The sequence below is a fragment of the Gorilla gorilla genome, chromosome 1, assembly GCF_029281585.2.
Source record: "Gorilla gorilla gorilla isolate KB3781 chromosome 1, NHGRI_mGorGor1-v2.1_pri, whole genome shotgun sequence".
Lineage (NCBI taxonomy): Eukaryota > Metazoa > Chordata > Mammalia > Primates > Hominidae > Gorilla > Gorilla gorilla.
Window position 1 is genome coordinate 239,091,944 of NC_073224.2, and position 23,450 is coordinate 239,115,393.

Consider the following 23,450-nt stretch of genomic DNA (forward strand, 5'->3'; position numbering starts at 1 on the left):
AACACCCTGGACCCAATAAAGGGTTGGCCCAGGGGTCCCTGTCTCTCTTTACGCTCCCTGGCCTCCCAGCAGGTTGTGTACCCCCAAGGCCTGTGGGTGACAAAAGTTGTGTTTCCATCCTGTGTCTCTCTTGATCACTGGAGCAGTAGCTCTGTGTCCTGAAGATTCTAAACTAAAACAACATGAATATCAACAAAAAAAAATCCTAAATAAAATATCAGCAAATTGAATTCAGAAGCACATTAACAGAGTAGCACACTAAGACAGGGCACAGTTTTCCCCAGGAATCTAAGGATGGTTCAATACCAGCAGCTACATTACGATGACACCATTCATTCCAGGAGGCCCTAAGGAGTAAAAATCGTAACAATGATCTCCACAAATGGCAAGGAGGCCCCTGAACAACTTGCAGTGTTCTTTTTTTTTTTTTTCTTTTTTTTGAGATGGAGTCTTGCTCTCTCGCCCAGGTTGGAGTGCAGTGGTGCAATCTCCGTTCACTGCAAGCTCTGCCTCCCGGGTTCCTGCCATTCTCCTGCCTCAGCCTCCCAAGTAGCTGAGACTACAGGCACCCGCCACCACGCCTGGCTAATTTTTTTTTTTTTTTGTATTTTTAGTAGAGACGGGGTTTCACTGTGTTAGCGAGGATGGTCTTGATCTCCTGACCTCGTGATCTACCCACCTCAGCCTCCCAGAGTGCTGGGATTACAGGCGTGAGCCACTGCACCCGGCCTCAGTGTTTTTTCTTGATAGCAAAATAGAAATGGGTGGAAAGTCCCTTAATAGGACAAGTCACACCTCTGCATGCAGTTATCGGTCATCTTCTCTCAGCTTCACGCTGCTGCTCAGCCTTTCTAGAACCTTCTCCCAGTGGCTGGGGGCTGAGAGGCTGTATGTATCATTGCCAGGGCCTTTGCCAGCAGAAGGTGTCCTCAGAGACCAGATGATGGGCCCAGGAACTGGGAGGGTCCGTTCCCGTCTCCAACAGCTCAGGCAGGGACAGCTCCTCTGTGGGCTCCAGAACCCAGTTCCACGGCTGCAGGCAGAGCCCCTGTCTCTCCTCTCCCCTGTGGCCCTCCCAACACCCTTTGCACATGCCAGGGCAAATGCTGCCTGCCCGAGATGGGTAAATGCTTCCGTTCTGCCTTGAGGATGGCACCGCGCTTCTGGTGCAAAGTGTTCCAGCTGGGGTCAGGAATAGGACAGGGCCGTCCGGTGTCGACGTCACCCCAGTGAGGCAGGTGCTGGCCACTGTCACCAGAGAGGAAGATGAACAGAGACGGCAGGACCTGGGTGCAGCGGCTGAGGTGGGTGATGGCTGCCCCACCTGCAGATGCTAACCCTGTGCATCCAAAGCCCCAGAAAACCACCTGAAAGTTACTACAAGGGAGAGAACTCAGAAGCCATGAAAGTTACTACAAGGAAGAGAACTCAGAAGCCAAGAAAGTTACTACAAGGAAGAGAATTCAGAAGCCATGGGGCCCACAGTTACCATGCAGAGACCAAGCTGCCTGCTGCTGGATGCTCTGAGAGAAGAAAAAATACCTCGTTTATAACAGAAACGAGATGAAACACTCAAGACAAAATTAAACAAGGAAGTGGCCAGGCACCGTGGCTCACGCCTGAAATGCCAGCACTCTGGGAAGCTGAGGTGGGAGAATCGTTTGAGCCCAGGAGTTTGAGACCGGATTGGGCAACATAGCAAGACCCCCATCTGTAAAAATAATAATAATAATTAGACAAGGAAGTGAAGAAAACCACGTGAAGACTTCAAGAGTCTCCTGAAAGAGGATGTGAGTGAATGAAAAGGTAAACCGGGTTCCTGAATGGGAAGATCCAACACTTAGAAGGATGTCAATTTCGCCCCAGGTAATGTGTGAACTTAACAAATCCCAACGAAAATGCCAGTTTCGGGCCAGGCCCAGTGGCTTACACCTGTAATCCCAGCACTTTGGGAGGCCCAGGCAGGTGGATCACTTGAGGTTGGGAGTTTGAGACCAGCCTGGCCAACAGGGTGAAACCCCGTCTCTACTAAAAATACAAAGATTAGCTGGGTGTGGTGGCAGGGGCCTGTATTCCCAGCTACTCGGGGGGTTGAGGCATGAGAATTCCTTGAACCCAGGGGGCGGAGGTTGCAGTGAGCCAAGATTGCGCCACTGCACTCCGGCCTGGGTGACAGAGCAAGACCGCTTCTCAAAGAAAAGAAAAGAAAATCCCAGTTTCTTTTTCTTTCTGGAGGCAGACGGGTTGATTATAAAGTCCACACGGAAAAATAAACAAGAGAAAAGGAAAAACAAGAGGCAAAACTGTCCGGATGGTGATGCCAGTTAGTCAAGGGTCTTTGGAGTGCGGACGAAGGTTCTTTCCTGCATGTTAAAATGGGATCCAAGTTTATAAAGAGACTCTTTTTTTATGTGGTCTCTGTCGTGATCTAGCAGTTAAGCAGCAAAGGCACAATTTCAGGACCGGTCCTGAAAGTTCCTTCAACTAAGGAGACCCCAGGTGGCTCCAGGGCTGCCACCCCTATCCCTGCTCATCCTGGGAACCATGCAGGGCGCAGTGGCATGGGACGTTCAGGTCTGGATGGAGAAGGGGAGACGCCATGACCTCATCTCTGCTCACTACTAGCAAAATCATCTCCAAGCCTGCAGTGGAGGTCCCCCGGTCCTAACGTGACCCCGAATGGCAATGACACCTGCCCCCGACCTGTTCTACGAGCGGCCGGTGCCTCCCGATTAGAACTACAGACAACGCATCCCTTTCTCCCGTGTTCTGCACAGTCCCGTGTGGCCTGTGACACCACATCAGGAAACAGCAGGGCCCCCTGTATGCTGCAGGTGTGTCCCAAAGCCCATGTCCTGGGGGTCCCCGAGGGCCCCTCACTGCCCAGGGCTCTGGGAGGATGCATGCGCAGCTGTCCACAGTGTTCCCGAAGAGTGCAGGACGCCCTCGCAATGCAAAAGGCAAACCAAGCCCCTGGCTCCTGCCAGGCCCCTGATGCTGGGAAGAGCCCCTTCTCCCGTGCACAGCCTCGTGGGGGCCACAGGCCCAAGCGTCCTGCTCCAGAAGTGCTAGGGTTTAGGGTGGCACTTTTACCATTTTAGGCAACCCCGATGAAAAGTGAGCAAATCAGGGGGCCGCTGAGCCGTCACCGCGTGTCGGCAGAACAAAGGCTGAGGCGGCTGCGCCCACGCTGGGCCCTACGGGTGTCAGTCAGGATCTCTCCTTCTGTTCTGAGCTCCCATGACTCCAGCACACAGATGGGTTTTGAAAGGGAGGTGACTCATGTTCCCAAAGAAGAGGCACCTGCCCTTCCCAAGGTCGCGGCCGAGGCTGTCCTTGCTGTGGCACCCACTGAGCCTTCCCTCTAATGCCTCCACCCCGACGGCGGTGCCTCCTCCTGCAGCCCTGAGGAGGCAGCACCCCAGGGTCAGACCCCGTCACACCCTCACCTCTTTCTCACACACACACAACCACAACCACCCCCGGCGGGGGGGGGCATCTCCATCCCAGGCCACAGCACCCCCGAGTCCTCCACATCCAGGCTGGCTCTGCCCTGTGCCTGTCTGGCCAGCACTGCCCTGACTTCTGGGAACCGGGGTGACTCCCCCACATGGGGACAGGCCCCTCCTCCCCACCCCCTAAGGCTTCCCTCCAGGCCATGACAGGCCCAGCAGGTCCCTCTGGCTTCTGCGGCCCAGATCCTACTCCTCACACCAGTGCCTGCTCAACACCAGCACTGCACTGAGAATCCCTGGGGCCTCCGCATCCCGGGGCCTCTTGGCCAAGTCCAGCTTTGAAAGCCCCTGGCACCTTCAGGCCTGGTTCTCTTCTGTCCCTGACACACACCATTGCCCTCGTCCTTCCCACAGGCCTGTCCCCCATGAGCCCCTCCTACATGACCCAACCCTTGCCTGCCCCCCTCTCCACGGAGTCCCACTCTGCTCCCTGCGGGCCCTCCCCGAGTGCCACGCCTCCTGACGCTGGTGACCAGTTCCAGGGATGTCACTCTCTGCTGTTAGTAAAGCTGTCTCCCTCTCCAGAGCTTCGGGCAGGTTTCAAAGCATAACTGATACATACACACACACACACACACACACACACACACACACACTGCTGGGCGAAGTGCTTTTCACGTCTAGAAGTCACTTTGACCAAGAAGAGCTTACTCAAGTGTCTCAGTCAGTGCACGGCCTGAGAAGCGCTTCCACAGATAAGCAAGGGTGTGTGTTTGTTCTTTTTAAAGAAACATTGAGTGTGAATGAATGTAAAATAATCAACCGTGGCAAACAGTAAGAGGTTTTATTTTAGAACAGCGAGTGAATGGGCGTATTTTAAGGGTAGTTTGCTCACCTACCATCTGAGATCACCGTGCCTTAGTGAGAAAGTGTCCTCCGACTCCAGTTGAATGGGGCGGGGGACGCTGAAAGTAGTCATTTCAGCTAAATCTCTAGTTACCCGGTTTTCCTGAAATAGCTTAAACTGAAGCGATTTCTCGTTTTGGAGACTTTATGGCTCATTTCAATTTTGGCTGCTGTCTGGAAAAGGTGGGCTGTCTGTGTAGATATGGGGTATGGTTTGTCCATAAAGCAGGTGTTTATTGTGTCTTAAAAATGCGAATGAATTGTCTCTCTCCATCTGGACACACGAGGTGAGACTAATGTTGAACTGTAACGTTCAGGAATTCCCTGCAGCCGCCCGGTGGACATGAAGATGGCCGGCCAGAAGAGGCAAGACCAGATTTGGGGTGGAAAGAAAGCAGTTCTGATTCTTCCCCACTCACAGACCCTTTATGGGAACCAAACTTGTGTGGAAACCTCTGCAGTTTCATCGGCCAGGTTTCCCCTGGATGTGGCCCGGGAGCTGTGAGGCCGCCCAGAGTGAAGGAGTGTCCTGTTCTGCGTGTTATTCACCTGGCCCTCAGCAAGGGGCCCACACAAAACCTCAGCTGGATGTTCCAGCAGAACCAACGCACAAAGAGAAAGTCCCCATAAAGCCTGCAGTCACCTCCAGTGACCAGGGAGCAGAGGCGGCGCAGCCGAGCACACCCACCTGGGCCAGGCCAGACTTTTCCGCCACCCGGACGCGTGGCCGCCTTGCCGACGTTGGCTTTGCTTCATGTGGGTGTCTGGTGCTGTGCGGTTGGTAAGGATTTGTGGGCAGTTTTCACAGCCCCCCAGCTATTGGACTAAGGCAGCTTCCGGTCCTCCCCCCAACCCGGAGCTCACCCCGTTTCTACTAAAAATACAAAAAATCAGCCAGGTGTAGTGGCAGGCGCCTGTAGTCCCAGCTACTCAGGAGGCTGAGGCAGGAGAATGGCGTGAACCAGGGAGGTGGAAGTTGCAGTGAGCCGAGATCGTGCCACTGCACTCCAGCCTGGGTGACAGAGCAAGACTCTGTCTCAAAAAAAAAAAAAAGGCAAAAAAATCAGACATGCATAGGAATTATTCCCAACTCTGAATGCTGAATGCTCCCATAGGACAGTGATTGGTGTCACTGCAGGGATCCCACAGACACCCCACAGATGACAATTCTTTAAGTTCAGGTTTACGCATCTGGGAACTTGTGACTTGAGAGAAGAGTCCAAAGACACAAATGCAGAAGGGGCTGAGCTTTGGGCCACTCGGGGAAGTGAGGGTGGGATATCGGACCCCTTATACATCTACATCCCTACAAGTTCACATATGAAGACGAACCAAAGCAAAACAAAACCCTTCTTGGAACCTCACCATTTAGGAAGTGTTGGGGGCCGGGCTGCCTTCCCCTGGGCTTATTCCCAAATCGCAAGGGATGGCAGTCAGGGCGGAAAGAGGCCTGGAAAAGCGCGATGGGAACGCACAAAGGGAGGCATTGACTCGCTCCGGGAAGCAGGGGAGCAGAAGGAAAGGGGACAGAGCCGTCAGGCGCAGGTGGTGCGGGCGGGGGCGCCACGCTGAAGCACACGATGGGGCACTGGGGCCTGGTCACCACAAGCCTCGTCCACATGCACAGGAAGCTTGGAATTTACCCCAGAAGCAACTGGGGAGGAGGAATCAGAGGAGCTTTGAGGCAGGAAAAAGACTTCAGATCTGTGTTTCTCAAATATGGCTCAGGCCCAACATGGGGACGCCAACACTGGGGAGCCCTGGGGTCAGGTGGGGAGGGTGGGGGACCCTGAAACACACTTAGGAGGTGGAAGCAGCCAGAAAACAGGAACCCTTGACCAGGGCGGCACCGCACGTAGAGCAGGTCGGGGAACGGCCAGGTCACGCCGGCTCTTCCGACAGACAGAGGTGGCTGCCAAGCACAGGCAAGAACAGGACCCTGCGGTCAGGAGAGCCAAGAGTGCAGCAGAGGAGCGCAAGTCGCCAGATGTACAGCTAAGAACCGAGCAGCAGAGGGTTGCACCCAGGGCCTAGGACCGCTGTGCTTAGGAAGCCTGGCCCGCAAAGCTGGCCCGGAGCTGGGGCTGGGAACGTGAACTGCAAACAGTTCCCTACACGGATATAACATGCTTCTGCATGACCGCCAGGCAGAGTGGTAGACACCTGTAATCCCAGCACTCTGGGAGGCTGAGGCAGGAGCCCAGGAGTTTGAGACCAGCCTGGGGCGACAGAGCAAGACCCTATCTTTATTTTATTTAAAAAAAAAAACAAAAAAAAAACTCTGGAGGTGGGGCTCAGTTACTCATGCCTGTAATCCCAACACTTTGGGAGGCTGCAGAGGGCAGATGGCTTGAGGTCAGGAGTTCGAGACCCGCCTGGCCAACACAGAGTACTAAAAATACAAAAATTAGCCAGGTGTGGTGGCAGGTGCTTGTAATCCCAGCTACTCAGGAGGCTGAGGCAGGAGAATTGCTTGAACCCAGGAGGCGGTGACTGCAGTGAGCCAAGATGTTGCCACTGCACCCCAGCCTGGGTGATAGAGCGAGACTCCATCTCAAAAACAAGAAAAGCACATTAAAAAAAAAAAAGCTGTGGAATAAGAGCTGCTTGCTGTGCCCAAACTGTGTGTGCCTGAACAGGATGCCTTACGCTCGTGATGGTGAATTCAACGGTCACCTTGACTGGGCACGGGACGCCCTGGTAGCTGGCTGTACATGACTTCCGGGCATGCCTGTTGAGGGGGTTTCTGGAAGAGTAAGCAGACGTCCCTCCCTGAAGTAGACTGGCATCATCCAGGCCCCTGGGGGCGTGAAGAGAACAAGAAAGAGGAGGAAGGCTGCGTTTCCCTGACTACCGAGCTATCCACCTTCTGGCCCCCTTGCTCCTAGCTCTGAGGCCTTCAGACCCGGACTGGAATCGACCCCATCAGCTCCTGGCTCTCAGGCCTTCAAGCTGTGCCACTGGCTCTCCTGGGCCTCCAGCCTGCAGATGGCGGATTATAGGATTTCTCAGCCTCCATAATCCCATGAACCAGTATCTTATAATAAATCTCTTTACACACACACACGTGCACACAACTGGTTCTGTTTCTCAGGAGAACCCTGACTAACACAATGCTGAACACCTGCTCTCCACTGGGAGTCTGGAATTTTGGTTCGTGTGCAGCCTGCATGACCAGCGCTTGACAAAAACCCTGAGTTGTCACAATTCATTGCTGGAGGAACTGGGAGAGGGCTCTTGGGAGCTTGTGACTGGTTTCTTCTGGAATTCTCCCCATGTGCCTTTTTCCTTGGCCAAGTCTCCTTTATCTCCCCAGTGCAGTGCGCCAGCTGTGGCCCCCAGTGCAGCCATATGGCTGATCCCAAGAGTCCTCCTAGCCAATCATCGAACCTGGGGATGGTCTTGAGGACTCAACACAGAACATACTTAATAACTCTTCAGATAAACAAATCAGGTAGGTCCAAGTCAACTGGCCCCCAAAATTTTAAACAGGGCATACATTTAATATCCTAGATCACCAGCTTTCAAACATATTCAAAGCCACAGAATTCCAATATAGATAAAGCTTGAAGGTGAGGCTGTACATATTTTAATAAGCACAGAAATCCACCTCTTTTGCTTACTTTTGTAGCCCCAGCACCTGACCCAATGCCTGCACTCAGTGGGATACCTCCAGTAAGTATTTCGTAAATGGAATTAAATAACTTCAGATCATGAAATGTACTTAATATGACACCAACCAAGGAGAACAACAAAGAGAGTCTGCTGGCCTGAAAACACCTGTACAGCAACTGGGAGAACCTTACAGGTGACAGTTGACACATCACACCAGACTTAGCTTCTGTGCAGTTCACATCTGAAATCTGCAGAATATCAGAAATACCCTTCTTTTTCTTACCGACTTGTCGTCTGGAAGCAGGAGTGTAATCCGACCAGGAAGGGGTTGCTGGATGCCTGCTCAAACACGTGCTTCTCTGTCTGTACCCAGTCAATATCCTGAAATAGAAACCAGGGAGTGGTAATGAGGCTCCCGAATGCTCCTCACAGGCATCCTGGGCAAGGGGGAGGCAAGGGAGGAGTCTCTTTCCTCTGCTTTTGGGAAGACAATGCAGACAGGAAAAGAAAACACCCATTAGGAACTGCATCACCACCAGTGTCACCATCCACCCCACCTCTACCACCGCCACCACCACCATCATCGTCACTGTCACCATCACCACCGTCACACCACTGTCACCATACACCCCATCCCCACCCCCCACCATCATCGTCACTGTCACCATTACCGTCATCATTGTCACCATCCATCCCACCACCATCATCATTGTTGCTGTCACCATCACCTTCACCACCACTGTCATCATCACCGTCACCACCACTGTCATCATCACCGTCACTGTCATCATCACCACCACCACCATCACCATCTGCATCATCACTGTCATCACCATCATCACCACCACCATCACCATTGGCACCATCTACCCCCACCACCATCACTGTTGCTGTTACCATCACCTTCATCACCACCGTCATCATCACCATCACCACCACCGTCATCACCATCACAACCGTCACTGTCATCACCACTGCCATCATCACCGTCATCACCATCTCCATCACCACTGTCATCACCATCATCATCGTCATCACCACTACCATCATCATCACCACTACCATCATCACCACCACCATCATCCTCAATGTCAACACTACCACCACCATCACAGTCATCGCCATCACCATCATCACCGCCGTCATCAACATCTTCATCACCACCACTGCCATCACATCATCACATCACCATCATCACCATCATCATCACCATCATCGTTACCATCATCACCATCCCCACAACTGTCATTGTCATCACCACTGCCATCATCACCGTCATCACCATCTCCATCATCACCACTGTCATCACCATCATCACCACCACCACCATTGTCATCACCACTACCATCATCATCACCACCACCGTCATCATCAATGTCAACACTACCACCACCATCACAGTCATCACCATCACCATCACCACCGTCATCAACATCTTCATCGTCACCACCACCATCATGTCATCACCACTACTATATCACCATCATCACCATCACCACCATCATCGTCACCATCATCTTCACCACGATCACCAAAGCTACCAGCTCTGGTGGTATACTGGCCTCTGGTGGTATACCGGCCTCTGGCCTCCGGGCTTTGCCCTAACAGTTCCGGGAGGCAGGTATTATTATCTCCAGTTAGGACACAAGGAAACTGAGGTGGAGGCCTAAGCAGATTCCCCAAGGTCCCAGCGCTACCGAGTGACAAGCCCACACCCATCACCAGAGCACTAGCTTCAGCCACAGGGCTGTCACCCTCCCAATTCATGCTGCAGTTCAGCAAAATGCTGCAAGGTCAAAGTCAACTTCAGAGTGACAAAGATCCAACAGCTTGGTCTCATCTTGACCCCAGAAAGTAGAGCTGGACAAAGTTCTCAAGCCTTCCTAGGTCAATCCCTTGTCTTCGGGATTAGAAAAATGACAGTGAAAGAAATGCGTCAAAATAGGCTGGAGTGCAGGGGTGCGATTACTGCTCACTGCAGCCTCGACCTCTGGAGCTCCAGCGATCCTCCCACCTCAGCCTCCAGAAGAGCTGGGACTACAGATACATGCCACACTCGGCAATTTTATTTTTTGTAGAGGCAGGGTCTTACTGTGTTGCCTGCCCCCACTCCTGGAAGTTTTGTGGAAACAAATCAACAAACCATTAGTGAGTATCTATTTAGCCTCTGAGACTGTGTCATTCCTCCTCAGCGCCCTCCTCCTCCTCGAGGCTTGGTCCTCGGCCACCCTCCCTTCTCTTCGGAGGCAGATCCAATGGAGTGGCTTCGAGTCCCATCTTTCCATGCCGAGAGCTCCCAGCCCGGCCTCTCCCTGAGCTGCAGACCTGCCCCCCGATGGCTGCTCAACATGTGCACCCGGGTATCTCACGCCACCCCAGGCCACAAGCCAAGCTCCTCGCCAGCCCGCATCTCCTCCCATCTCCAGTGGCTGAAGACCTAGTGGGTCGGCGGTGACTCCTCCACCCCGCACCTGCCACCACCCGTCCCCCAGTGGCCCTCACCAGCAGCACCCACCCACTGTGGCCCCGCGGGGACGTCGGCGTTGGCATCATGACCCACATATCACTCAGCACCCAAACTGAGTGGAACCTCCTGGAGACAGCACTGCTGAGTTCAAGGCCTTGCGTGGGGCTGGCGCTGCAGAATCGGTGGGAAGGGGCTTGCCAGTGACTCCTGGAGGAACAAGAGGCAAGCCTGGCCCCAGAGAGTGCAGTCTCTTTGTGGGGAGAAAGAAATTTCTAGAAACCATCCAAGCATTCAACAACTCCTGCAATCAGGCTCTTCTCGAAAGACAACCCCAGAGTCCCCACCTCGGCATCCTGGCCCACAGAGGATGATTTCAAGACAGAACAAAACCGCAGCAGTGACTCTTCCAAATGTCTTTTCTCAGGGTCCCGCAAACTTGCTCTCATACGTGGCATTAACTTTCCAGCTGACCGGGGAGTGCTGCAAAGCGGGTTGGAATCCTCCTGTGCTGCCAGCAGCGGGGCCGTCAGGAGGGCACCACACCTCTCGGGGCCTCTGTTCCTCGGCACAGGGCATGGACGCTGCCACCCACTTTTGAGTTCTGCACCCAGGGATGAGGGGCCAGTTGGACAGCCTGTGCACTGCACAGACACGCCCTGCTGGGAGGCAGTAGAGGCTCAGCCCCAGCCCCAGCTCTGCCCTCCCAGCCCCGAGCATGGCTGGCGAGGAGGGACCCCCTCTGTGGCCCATCGGGGCTCGATGAGCAGCCAGTTGCCTTCTGTGCTAGCAGCACTTGGTGACAACAGCATTACTGCCACCCACACGTCGGCCTTTTATCTGCTCCTGAGAGACGCAACCTGCATTCAGGAATGAAAGCAAAAGGCCAAAAATACCAGAAGCCAACAGGTGCATGAAAGATGCTGAACACTGTCAGTCATCAGAGAAATGGGAGTCAAAGCCCCCGCTGCACACCTGCTAGGATGGCGATCATCAAAATCACACGCATCACTGAAGACCTGCAGAAACGGGCCCGTGTGTTGTTGGCGGGGAGGTGAAACGGCGCGGCTGCGTGGGAAGCAGCCTGGCAGGTCCCCATCAGTTGAACAGAGAACTACCATGTGACCCAGCAACTGTACTGCTAGGTTTGCACTCAAAAGAACTAGAAATAGACTCAAACAGATTCTTGTACGCGAACCTTCACAGTGGCACCACTCACAACAGCCAAGGGTGGGAACACTATAAATGCCCCTTGGCAGGTGCACGCACAAACGTGGGGCCTCCACTGGACAACGGAACATTACCCGGCCAGGCAGAGAGAGGAAGGCCTGAGCAAGCGGCCACATGGACGGACACTGGAGAAGGCAGACACCAAAAGCTCACACACAACTCCGTTCTGTCAAGCGTGCAGAAGACGGAAGTCCGCAGAGGAAGAAGGCAGATTGGAGGCCACAGGGCTGACGCAGAGCAGAAGCAGGGAGTGGGTATGGGGTCTCCTTTTGGGGTGAGGAAAATGTTCTGGAATCAGAGAGGTGATAGCTGCTCAACTCTGTATCTCAATATGCTAAAAGCCGCCTAACTGTACACTTTATTTGCATATTTTATTATTTTTTTAAGACAGAGTCTCATTTGGTCGCCCAGACTGGAGTGCAGTAGCATGATCTCGGCTCACTGCAATCTCCGCCTCCCTGGTTCAAGCAATTCTCCTGTCTCAGCCTCTGAGTAGCTGGGATTAGAGGTGTGTGCCACCACACCTGGCTAATTTTTGTATTTTTAGTAGAGTTGGGGTTTCAGCATATTGTTCAGGCTGGTCTTGAACTCCTGACCTCAGGTAATCCACCTGTCTCGGCCTCCCAAAGTGCTGGGATTATAGGTGTGAGCCACCGCGCCCGGCCCTAACTGTACACTTTAAAATGGCAAGTTCTATGTCATGTGTATTTTACTTTAATTAAAAGAAAAAGGTCTATGAAGTCAGAATTAAGATTTCAACAAACAGGCCAGGCATAGTGACTCATGCCTGTAATCGCAGCACCCTAGCAGGCTGAGGGGGGCAGAGTGCATGAATGCAGGAATTCGAGACCAGCCTGGGCAACATAGTGGAACCCCGTCTCTACAAAAAAACACAAAAAATAGCTGGGCATGGTGGTGCATGCCTGTAGTCCTGGTTCCTCTGGAGGCTGAGGCAGGAGGATCACCTCAGCCTAGCAGGAGGTGGAGGCTGCAGGAGGTGAACCGTGATCATGCTCTGCCCTCCAGCCTGGGTAACAGAATGAGACACTGCCTCTACAAAAAATACAAAAATTATACAGCTGGGGGTGGTGGCTCATGCCTGTAGTCCCAACACTCCAGAGGCTGAAGTGGGAGGATCACCTGAGCTGGGGAGTTTGAGGCTATAGTGGGCTGTGATCAAGCCACTCCAGTCTGGGTGACGGAGTAAGACCGTTTCCAAAAAAAAAAAAAAAAAAAAAAATTTCAACAAATAAATCATTGATCCTATAATCAACAAACTTCTCCCCTAGAAACAGCTGGTGTGGGAAGATCTGCTACACACAGCCACGGCAGCTCAGCACGCACTGCAAAGCTGGGGCCTTGTGCAGGACGGAGCAGGGCAGTGCCTCTGGGCAGCTTCCTGTCCAACCCCATCACCCGTCCAGTTCAGCTCAACCCCAGAGATTTCCTAACAAGGGTGATGACATCCTCAAACTCAACCGCAGTCTGCTGGAAGGCAACGTATCAGTGGTTGGCCATACATGCGAAGGTTGCGGAGACCACGATACCCATCTTCACCTTTTCTAAGCTTAGATACGTGAGTGCTCTCGTGGTGGTCCCCTCACTGCCTGCAGTGTGCGGTGCACTGACAGCCGTACGGGCTTGCAGCCTGGGAGCAGGAGCTGCACTGTGCATCTTGGCTGTGGAGCTGGCTGTGCTGTTTGGGTTTGTGGAGTGCACACTGTGATGTTCACACAACAGTGCCATCACCTAACCAGGCACTTTCCAGAACACACCCTGGTCGTTACACGATGCATGACTATTGATTTTGCACAAACTCTGTCAACATGAGGCTAGGTCTCTCGTGCATGGATTAATTCTGCTAAAGCCCGGAGGTGGCCCCAGGGCAGCGCGTTCCCGGGCCCCCGGGCCCCATGAGAAGCGGCACCTACCTCGTCATCATGCACCAGCTCTTTCTTCACCACTTTCATGGCGTAAATTTGGTCATTCTTCTTCAACCGCACCAGGAGAACCTTGGCGTAGCTCCCGCGCCCGATGACTCTGATTAGGTCGAAGTCCTGCAGCCCAAGCCCCTGAGAGATTTTGATTCCATCCATCCCATCGATAACTGGCTTAAGGTCCTAGGGAGGGAGAACAAGACCCCAGAAAGTGAGAGGGGGGTTCCCGGGAGACTCAGAGGACCACGCATCACTCATGCGGTCCCAACAGAGACCTGCTCCTCAGAGCCCAGGGCCTCCTGATTCGAGTCTCAGTTCTGCGTCCTACAGATCCCACCCCCAAACTCCCATCAAAACTGGGGCATGAAAGGTAAGAACTTAAGGCTGTGTGCTTCTGAGGAAGGTGCTAGAAAGCCAGAAGCTGTTCGTTCCACAGACCATGGCTCTGGTCACAGCTGCAGGTGGGAGGGACCCCCAGGCCCTCAGCCCTATCAGTGGGGCTGAAGAGGTGGCCACAGGGACATGTGGCCCCGGGCCTGGGCCCATCCTTCCTGATCAGGGCCCTCCCTCAGGGGAAGGAAGGTAAAGCGAATGCAGCTAATGCCTGCCAAGAGCTCCCACACCAGCAAGCACACACTATTAGAAATAATTATTAGAAATACCCAGGAGAAAGGCGCTCCGAGGAAGAACGAAGCCTCTGCCTCCCGCAGGCTACACCTGGCAAGGAGGTTGGGGTGGAGGAGGCGGTTCCCTGGGAGGTGCTGTTCTGTGCGGCAAAATGGATTCTGCTTTTTTTTTTTTTTTTGAGACAGAGTCTGGCTCTGTCGCCCAGGCTGGAGTGCAGTGGCACGATCTCGACTCACTACAAGCTCCACCTCCCGGGTTCACGCCATTCTCCCGCCTCAGCCTCCCGAGTAGCTGGGACTACAGGCACCCGCCACCACGCCTGCCTTTTTTTTTTTTGTATTTTTAGTAGAGGTGGGGTTTCACCATGTTAGCCAGGATGGTCTCGATCTCCTGACCTTGTGATCCACCCGCCTCAGCTTCCCAAAGTGCTGGGATTACAGGTGTGAGCCACCACGCCCAGCCGGATTCTGCTTTTTTTGAGACAGACTCTTCCTCTGTTGCCCAGGCTGGAGTGCAGTGGTGCGATCTCAGCTCACTGCAGCCTCCACCTCCCAGGCTCAGGCGATCCTCCCACCTCAGTCTCCCAAGCAGCTAGGACCACAGGCCCGTGCCACCATGCCCAGCTAATTATTTTGTATTTATTTTTGTAGGAACAGGGTCTCGCTATGCTGCCCAGGCTGTTCTCGAGCTCCTGGACTCAAGTGATGTGCGCACCCTCCCAAAATGCTGGGATTGGAGGTGTGAGTCACCGTGCCCAGCCTCGGATTCTGCTTTCTAAGTGCCCCGGCCTCCCTCCAGACACAGGATGGCCAGGAAGGAGCACGAGTTGTGAGGGTGACATTTGTTGGTGCTCTGGAAAGGAGTGGGCTTCGCTAGTGCAGTCCTTCCCTGGGTTTTACGAGCAGAGGCTGAGAACGCAGCAAGCTCTTCTGTTCCCTTCTCAGGATTTATGGTGCAGAGCTGGCCACAGACGTGAGGCTCAGTTCAAGTTGGGGAAGGACATGAAAGGGCTTCAGAGGGTTTGCCAGGATGGCCAAATGAGGCAACACAATTCAGAAGGCATGGTGCAGACACAACTTGATAAAAATTGCAGCTCAAAAGCCAGCCCCTGGGCCACTGTACCACCTGGGTGGAGAGGATGTGGGGCACGGCTTCCCCCGCAGGGTGTGGTCCCCAGACCACCTGCGGGGACAGCTGCCTGCAGGTATTCATCAAGGACATGCCTGAAGTAAGACCCAAGAATAAGGACTTCCTTCTAGACATCCACACCCGTGAAGATTAGTTAGCAACACCCCGGACCATGTCTATTTCACATCTAGATTTCCGTGACTGCCCCAGAGACAGGCTCACAGACTTTCCAGAGGACGTCGGAAACCGCAGCAAGCTGCTCCACACACTCACCTCGGAGTCGTCTTTAATGCTGTCATGCTTCCGGGATGAGGAAATGTAAGCAACTGGTGAGAGAGGGAGGAAGGAAGGGGCGTTACGGTGTGGTCAGGAACGCACTGGGAACACAGCGACCCTGTGGACCTTGCTCCTCTGCAGGGTGACGGTGAAGGGTGAATCCACACAGCAGCCATGTCTGATTCTAACTTAGAGTCTTCTGAAAATGCAGTTTCCTGGGCCCCACTCAGACCTGCCGACTCTGACCATGGGGCCTGGGGATGTACATTTGTGACATACGTCCCCAGGGGTCCATCTGCAAATAATTCGTCACCGGATTTTGGTGTCTAGTGAACGGGTGGGTGGGGGGCAGGAGTGGATGTCTGGTGGATGGACGGAGGATGACTAGATGACGGATGAATGGAGGCCTGGATGGAAGATGGACAGATGGAGAGGTCAGTGGACAACAGATGAACGAATGCAAGATAGCTGGAGGATGGGTGGGTGGAGGATGGCTGGCTGGCTGGATGACGAGATGGATGGATGGATGGATGGAAGATGGATAGGTAGATGGGTGGAAGATAGCTGGAGGATGGGTGGGTGGAGGACGGCTGGCTGGCTGGCTGGATGACGAGATGGATGGATCGTGGATGGCTGGATAGGTGGTGGATGGATGGAGAATGGGCGGGTGGAGGATGGCTGGTTGGCTGGATGAGGGCTGGTTGGTTGGCTAGGTGGGTGAATGGATGATGTACGGATGAATATCTGTATAGAGGATAGGTGGATGGAGGAGCAGGTGGGCAGGCAGTTGTTTGTGAGGCATCTCTTTTGCGTGAGGCACTGTGTGAACTAAGTGCTTTATGTTCTGTGGTCTCCCAATGAGACAGAACTCACATGCATCAAGTGAAAGTGAGGCTCTCACACCCCCGTGCAGAGGTGCAGGTGTGAAGGCTCAGAGCTGGGCTGTAAGTCCAACTGGTGTTTGAGATCTCTCTCTGAACGCTTCTTAGCAATAAAATAAGTCCTTCCCCACAACAAACAAAACCTCACAAAAATCCAAGGACCATGCCACTGCCACGCTGTGTGTGCAGCAGCCACCTCGCCAGGCTTTCCCCAGACAGGGCTCAGCTCCGTGCAGCAGCCAGATTGTGGGAGGTGCCCGGCCGTGGTGGCCGCTGCACTAAGTGCCTTCGAGAACTCCCGGAGCTGGTTAGAGGAAGAGGCTCTGCACCCCTGGGCAACCACAACAGCACTTCACGGAGGCATCCCTGCCCAGCAGCCTCCAGGGAGGGCCAGCTCACCCTGCTCATCTCTGCCGGGGATTGAGAGGAGGCCCTGGAGAGCCTCATCCCCAGCCCCAGGGAAGGGTGGCCAGGCTTGAAGACAATGACCCCTGCAGAGCAGATGGGACTGAGAAAGGACTCGTGGCTAGAAGGCAGAGGTGAGCAGGGTGAGGTGATGCCCAGGCTCCACCCGGCCGGAAGAAAGCAGCGCCTACTTCCATCTGTCTCCTCGGAAGGAAGGTCGGCGTCCTCGTTCTTGTCGTCTACTGGAGGCTCTTGGGAAGGCATGACAGAATCCTGCCGGAGAGACACAGAGATGGCAGCATGACCAAGTGCTGGAGCGGGTGTTACAATGTAGCTTCTGTAAACACTTTGTGACTTTTTAAAATTAAGAACTTTTTTTTTTACAGACAGGGTCACAGTCTGTCATCATCCAGGCTGGAGGGCAGTGGCGCGACCACGGCTCACTGCAGCTTCAACCTCCTGAGCTCGAGCAATCCTCCCGCCTCAGCTTCCAGAGCAGCGGGCACTACAGGTGCGCACCACCATGCCCGGCTAATTTTTGTATTTTTTTCGTACAGATGGGGTCTCACCATATTGCTCAGGCTGGTCTTGAACTCCTGGCCTCAAGTGATCCTCCCACCTGGGCCTCCCAAAGTGTTGGGATTACAGGTGTGAGCCTCTGCACCTGGCCACTTCAAGACTATTTATGACTTACATATTTACACATTACAATGGGTATACTGTAATATAGTATATACAAATCTAATTGTTATGCTATTTTACTGAATTCGATAAAGAACATAAACATTACCTATGATTCTGCAGACGGAGGTGGCCACTCGGTACTGCAGGCCATGACCTTTCCACCAAGTGCTTTATACAATGGGATATTTTGCACAATGCTTGGTCATCTCCCCTGTCCCAAAGCTGCATCCTGTCAGTAACCAAGCATCAGGGGGCCATTCTAAGGGCCTCTGGGTTCCACCTGCAGATGTGTCATAATGAAGCCGCCAGTACTGGCTGTCAGCTGGGTGGCAGGCTCTGGCCTCCCTCCGCCTCTGGCTGACCACATTTCTGGGGCCAGTCTCACTTGCTTACGCTAAAGTGGACCTATGAGGTCAAACGGCATTACAGGTTTTTTGGCAGATGCAGCTGAAGGACCTCTGGAAGGACTGTGCATGCACCAGCCTGCGTGGTCCCCCATCCCTGTGGCTGGTGATCCTGGGATGACACCCTGATCCAGACTCTGTCTTTATCCCGTAATAGAGGAGAGGGCACGTCACTGCCACAGGCGCCTTTCCTCCCATGCCACAGCAAGATGCAGACGAGCCACCCTCCCCAGACACACCCACCGCACGCTGCAGCGGGGCCCAGGGAGTTGAATGTTCAGTCCAGGCCTCACCCCCGTGGTTCAGTGAGATGCAGGGGGCCACACGGAAATGCCAGAGGCAGCCTTCAATAAGCAAAAGTCAATAAGGCCCCCAAAGGCCTGGAGGCTTCAAGTCCAAGCACTCGGGGATGGCGGAGGGAAGGTGCCGCCCTCATCACAGGCTGGGCATGGCTTCCCAGGGGGGATGCCAGGGAGAGGCTCCAGATGTTCGGAGCCTCAGTGTGCCTAATGCTACTAGGTCAGACCTGGCTTTCACCTCCACAGTCCTTAAGAGCTGGTTCAAGACTGGGGTATGAATGAACCTTACCTCCGACCCACTGAGCAGAGCGTGCCACGTCCTACCTGAGCCTGCTGCCTGAGCCTCATGCCCCAATGAGCAGAGCGTGCCGGGGGCTTGTGGGGGCTCAGGAAGATGGGTCCTATCCAAGACTGCCGCCTGAGTCTCACGCTGCAGCCCAGAGGTAGGACAGCACCACGGCCCCTCTTGAAGAACCCAGGGTCACCAAGGTCCGCTTGGACAATGGGCTGGCTGAAACGCCCTGACCCCGCCCGCGCCCCCCAGGGCCTCCCCAGCCCTGCCACTCACCATATGCTTCCTGCAGGTCAGCGGGACGAGGCCGTGGCAGCGCTTATGGACCAGCAGTTTGCAGTTGATGCACCTGTAGCCTTGCCTCGCGAGGCCCCATATCCTCTCGCTGCACTGACCGCAGTACGCTCTCTGCAGGTGGGAACAGAGCGTCAGGGCCAGGCCACACTGAGGGGCCAGCGGAGAGGACAGGCAGGGCCTTCCACACCTGTACCTTCTCAAAAGAGGACACTGAGCCGGGCAACAGGCGGCCCCGGCACCTTGTCCCTTCCGGGCGCCAGGCTTGCCCAAGCTTGATAGCCTCCTCTTGGGTCTATCCCAAGGTTGGGGGAACCAACGGCCCCAAGGAGAGGCCTGGAACCCTGCTCTGCATGAGGGGACACAGGGGAGGTGCCATCGGGCAGGGGTGACGAGGTGCTGCTTCAGGCAAGGCCCCGTGGCTTGCAGGGGCTGGGGGGCTGCAGCTCCTGCTGCGCTCTGCGTAGAGCAGCCTGGGGTCCCGTCTAGGGCTAAGCAGAGTGTGTGGGGGCACCCCCTGCCTGACCTTCATTCAAACAGAACCTCCTCCCGACAGCCTCAGAGAAGGGGAACTTGGACCCATGAACATCTTGAACTGCTACACGGCAGCCTGCAATTATCTTAGTATTCTTTGTTCAGTATTTTTCAAGATTTTAAATGATCCTTCTTTATTCTTCATGGTTCTGAACAATTCGAAAATGATGGTAATTATCAGCTTGTTTGGCGATGTTTTCATGAACGTTTAAATGTTACAAAAGGCATGAGAATGAATGTTGTCGGGATCTGCTTGGACATTTTCTGCCTTGCCTAAGTGCCCAAAGTGTTCCTGGGAGTAAAGGGGTGCATCTGCACTGTCACCGCGTGCCCAGAGCCTCCAATTCAGATTCTTTCCAGACATAGCCCTTTCATATGCTTTTCCCTCTTTTACCATTTTTCACAAATTTCCTTCCTATTACAGAACTCACCTCACACCTGAATTAAGACGAGGAAATATAGGCCAGGCGTGGTGGCTCACGCCTGTAACCCCAGCACTTTGGGAGGCCGAGGTGGGCAGATCACGAGGTCAGGAGATGGAGACCATCCTGGCTAACACAGTGAAACCCCGTCTCTACTAAAAATACAAAAAATTAGCCGGGCGTGGTGGTGGGAGCCTGTAGTCCCAGCTACTCGGGAGGCTGAGGCAGAAGAATGGCGTGAACCCGGGAGGTGGAGCTTGCAGTGAGCCGAGATTGCGTCACTGCACTCCAGCCTGGGCGACAGAGTGAGACTCCGTCTCAAAAAAAAAAAAAAAAAAAAAAAAAGAAGAGGAAATACAGTGTACTGTGAACCACCTGCACTGAATTCACGTGAGGAAACGGGACCCTCAGCACATGTGGGCATCAGGTGTGGCTGAGCAAAGGGGGTCCACACCCCCTACGGGACTCTCCTGCTCATCAGAAGAGCCTGCACGGGACGCCAGGGCCCGGGGACCCTCCCCCCGTCCACATAGCCCGCTTGTTTGGGTGGGGCCGGATGACCAGCACCTAGGACAGTGCCCAGCACACAGTGGGCATCGGGTGAGAAAACACACATGCACCATCGCTTTCAACTTCATAACAGGAAAAAGGAGCCGACTCCACATCCTCTGCACATGCTACCTACATCAGCCCGGCCATGACAGAGCCACACCAGGACCGTGGGCTCTATTCGAAGGAGGGATGGGTGAGAGGGGGCATCCCACCCAAGACCTCTGATTCGGGGCCAATCTAGCTTAATGCCGGCATTGGGAGTTTTGCCCCAGTCGGCACCTGCTGGATGTGTGGACCCTGGAGTGAAAGGAGGCGCTTCGGCTGCTGGATGTGTGGACCCTTGAGTGACAGGAGGCGCTTCGGCTGCTGGATGTGTGGACCCTGGATTGAAAGGAGGCGCTTCGGCTGCTGGATGTGTGGACCCTGGATTGAAAGGAGGCGCTTCGGCTGCTGGATGTCTGGACCCTCGAGTGAAAGGAGGCGCTTCGGCTGCTGGATGTGTGGACCCCGGATTGAAAGGAGGCGCTTCGGCAGCTGGATGCCTGGACCCTAGAGTGAAAGGAGGCGCTTCGGCTGCTGGATGTCTGGACCCTTGAGTGAAAGGAGGCTCTTCAGCTGCTGGATGTGTGGACCCCGGATTGAAAGGAGGCGCTTCGGCAGCTGGATGCCTGGACCCTTGAGTGAAAGGAGGCGCTTCGGCCGCTGGATGTGTGGACCCTGGATTGAAAAGAGGCGCTTCGGCTGCTGGATGCCTGGACCCTAGAGTGAAAGGAGGCGCTTCGGCTGCTGGATGTGTGGACCCCGGATTGAAAGGAGGCGCTTCGGCAGCTGGATGTGTGGACCCTGGATTGAAAGGAGGCGCTTCGGCTGCTGGATGCCTGGACCCTAGAGTGAAAGGAGGCGCTTCGGCTGCTGGATGTGTGGACCCCGGATTGAAAGGAGGCGCTTCGGCAGCTGGATGTGTGGACCCTGGATTGAAAGGAGGCGCTTCGGCTGCTGGATGTCTGGACCCTTGAGTGAAAGGAGGCGCTTCGGCTGCTGGATGTGTGGACCCTGGATTGAAAGGAGGCGCTTCGGCAGCTGGATGCCTGGACACTAGAGTGAAAGGAGGCGCTTCGGCTGCTGGATGTGTGGACCCTTGAGTGAAAGGAGGCGCTTCGGCTGCTGGATGTGTGGACCCCGGATTGAAAGGAGGCGCTTCGGCAGCTGGATGCCTGGACCCTAGAGTGAAAGGAGGCGCTTCGGCTGCTGGATGTGTGGACCCTTGAGTGAAAGGAGGCGCTTCGGCTGCTGGATGTGTGGACCCTGGATTGAAAGGAGGCGCTTCGGCAGCTGGATGCCTGGACCCTTGAGTGAAAGGAGGCGCTTCGGCTGCTGGATGTGTGGACCCTGGATTGAAAGGAGGCGCTTCGGCAGCTGGATGCCTGGACCCTAGAGTGAAAGGAGGCGCTTCGGCTGCTGGATGTGTGGACCCCGGATTGAAAGGAGGCGCTTCGGCAGCTGGATGCCTGGACCCTTGAGTGAAAGGAGGCGCTTCGGCCGCTGGATGTGTGGACCCTGGATTGAAAAGAGGCGCTTCGGCTGCTGGATGTGTGGACCCTGGAGTGAAAGGAGGCGCTTCGGCAGCTGGATGTGTGGACCCTGGATTGAAAGGAGGCGCTTCGGCTGCTGGATGTGTGGACCGTGGATTGAAAGGAGGCGCTTCGGCTGCTGGATGTGTGGACCCTGGAGTGAAAAGAGGTGCTTCGACTGCTGGATGTGTGGACCCTGGAGTGAAAGGAAGCGCTTCGACTGCTGGATGTGTGGACCCTGGAGTGAAAGGAGGCGCTTCGGCTGCTGGATGTGTGGACCCTGGAGTGAAAGGAGGCGCTTCGACTGCTGGATGTGTGGACCCTGGAGTGAAAGGAGGCGCTTCGACTGCTGGATGTGTGGACCCTGGAGTGAAAGGAGGCGCTTCGGCTGCTGGATGCCTGGACCCTGGATTGAAAGGAGGCACTTTGGCTGTGCAGACCTGCTCCATTCTCCTCTGCGTCCACAGCGCAGAAGAACACCAGCTTCCATTTCTAAAACCATTATTTAAAAGTCAAGTTTTTTTGGTATAATGTGCCTAATGTGTTTGGCTTTCTCTAGGTCACCATTTAACATCTTACTCTGCAACGCTACGGTCCTATTTAAGACCAAATTCACAGCCACCAGGTATCTTTACAAATTAACCAAGGTTGGCCAGGCGCAGTGGCTCATGCCTGTAATCCCAGCACTTTGGGAGGCCAAGGTGGGCGGATCACTTGCGGTCAGAAGTTTGAGACCAGCCTGACCAACATGGAGAAACCCCATCTCTACTAAAAGTACAAAAATTAGCTGGGCGTGGTGGCGCACATCTGTAATCCCAGCTACTCGGGAGGCTGAAGCAGGACAATCACTTGAACCCAGGAGGCAGAAGTTGCAGTGAGCCGAGATCACGCCACTGCACTCCAGCCTGGGCAACAGAGTGAGACTGTGTCTCAAAAAAAAAAAAAAAGAAAAAGAAAAACAAACAAAAAACAAATTGACCAAGGTTCCTTTCCTTGGGGAGCCACCCTTACCTGGGGTCACGCCAGGACATCTGCTGACAAGGGCAGTGTGTGAATCTGCCGAGGGTTGGCACCCACCACAGAGACCTCACGTGTGTGCTTTGTAAGTGAGGCTGCCCAAGCTCTGTCAAAAGCTCGTTTCAAATCTATATTTGAATAGTAACATTTCAGGAAATGTGACATTAAAAAAATAAAACCTAAACCCCAAGTTTCCATTCTCAGAAACTCACAGGAATTCATAGATTAATGGGTAAAAACGTTTTAAGTACGTCTTACATGCTGCCAACTTGTTCCTTGCTCATATTCCCTCCCTCCCTCCCTCCCTCCCTCCCTCCCTCCCTCCTTCCGACAGCCTCGCGCCTCGCTCTGTTCCCCAGGCTGGAGTGCAGTGGTACGATCTTGGCTCACTGCAGCCTCTGCCTCCTGGGTTCAAGCGATTCTCCTGTCTCAGCCTCCTGAGTAGCTGGGATTATAA

The 23,450-nt window shown here is 54.3% G+C and overlaps 1 protein-coding gene across 14 annotated transcripts in view; it reads right to left on the minus strand.

The window, feature by feature from the left end:
- PRKCZ (protein kinase C zeta) overlaps positions 1-23,450 on the minus strand; it is a 131,338-nt gene that overhangs the window by 19,786 nt on the left and 88,102 nt on the right. For all 14 annotated transcript variants that reach the window (XM_019010031.4, XM_063703372.1, XM_063703391.1 and 11 more), the window contains 5 exons: positions 18,880-19,011; positions 17,116-17,197; positions 15,636-15,688; positions 13,602-13,790; positions 8,260-8,357 (listed from right to left, as the gene is read on the minus strand). In XM_019010031.4, the coding sequence (XP_018865576.2) occupies positions 8,260-8,357; positions 13,602-13,790; positions 15,636-15,688; positions 17,116-17,197; positions 18,880-19,011 (554 nt within the window). The remainder of the gene's footprint in view (positions 1-8,259; positions 8,358-13,601; positions 13,791-15,635; positions 15,689-17,115; positions 17,198-18,879; positions 19,012-23,450) is intronic.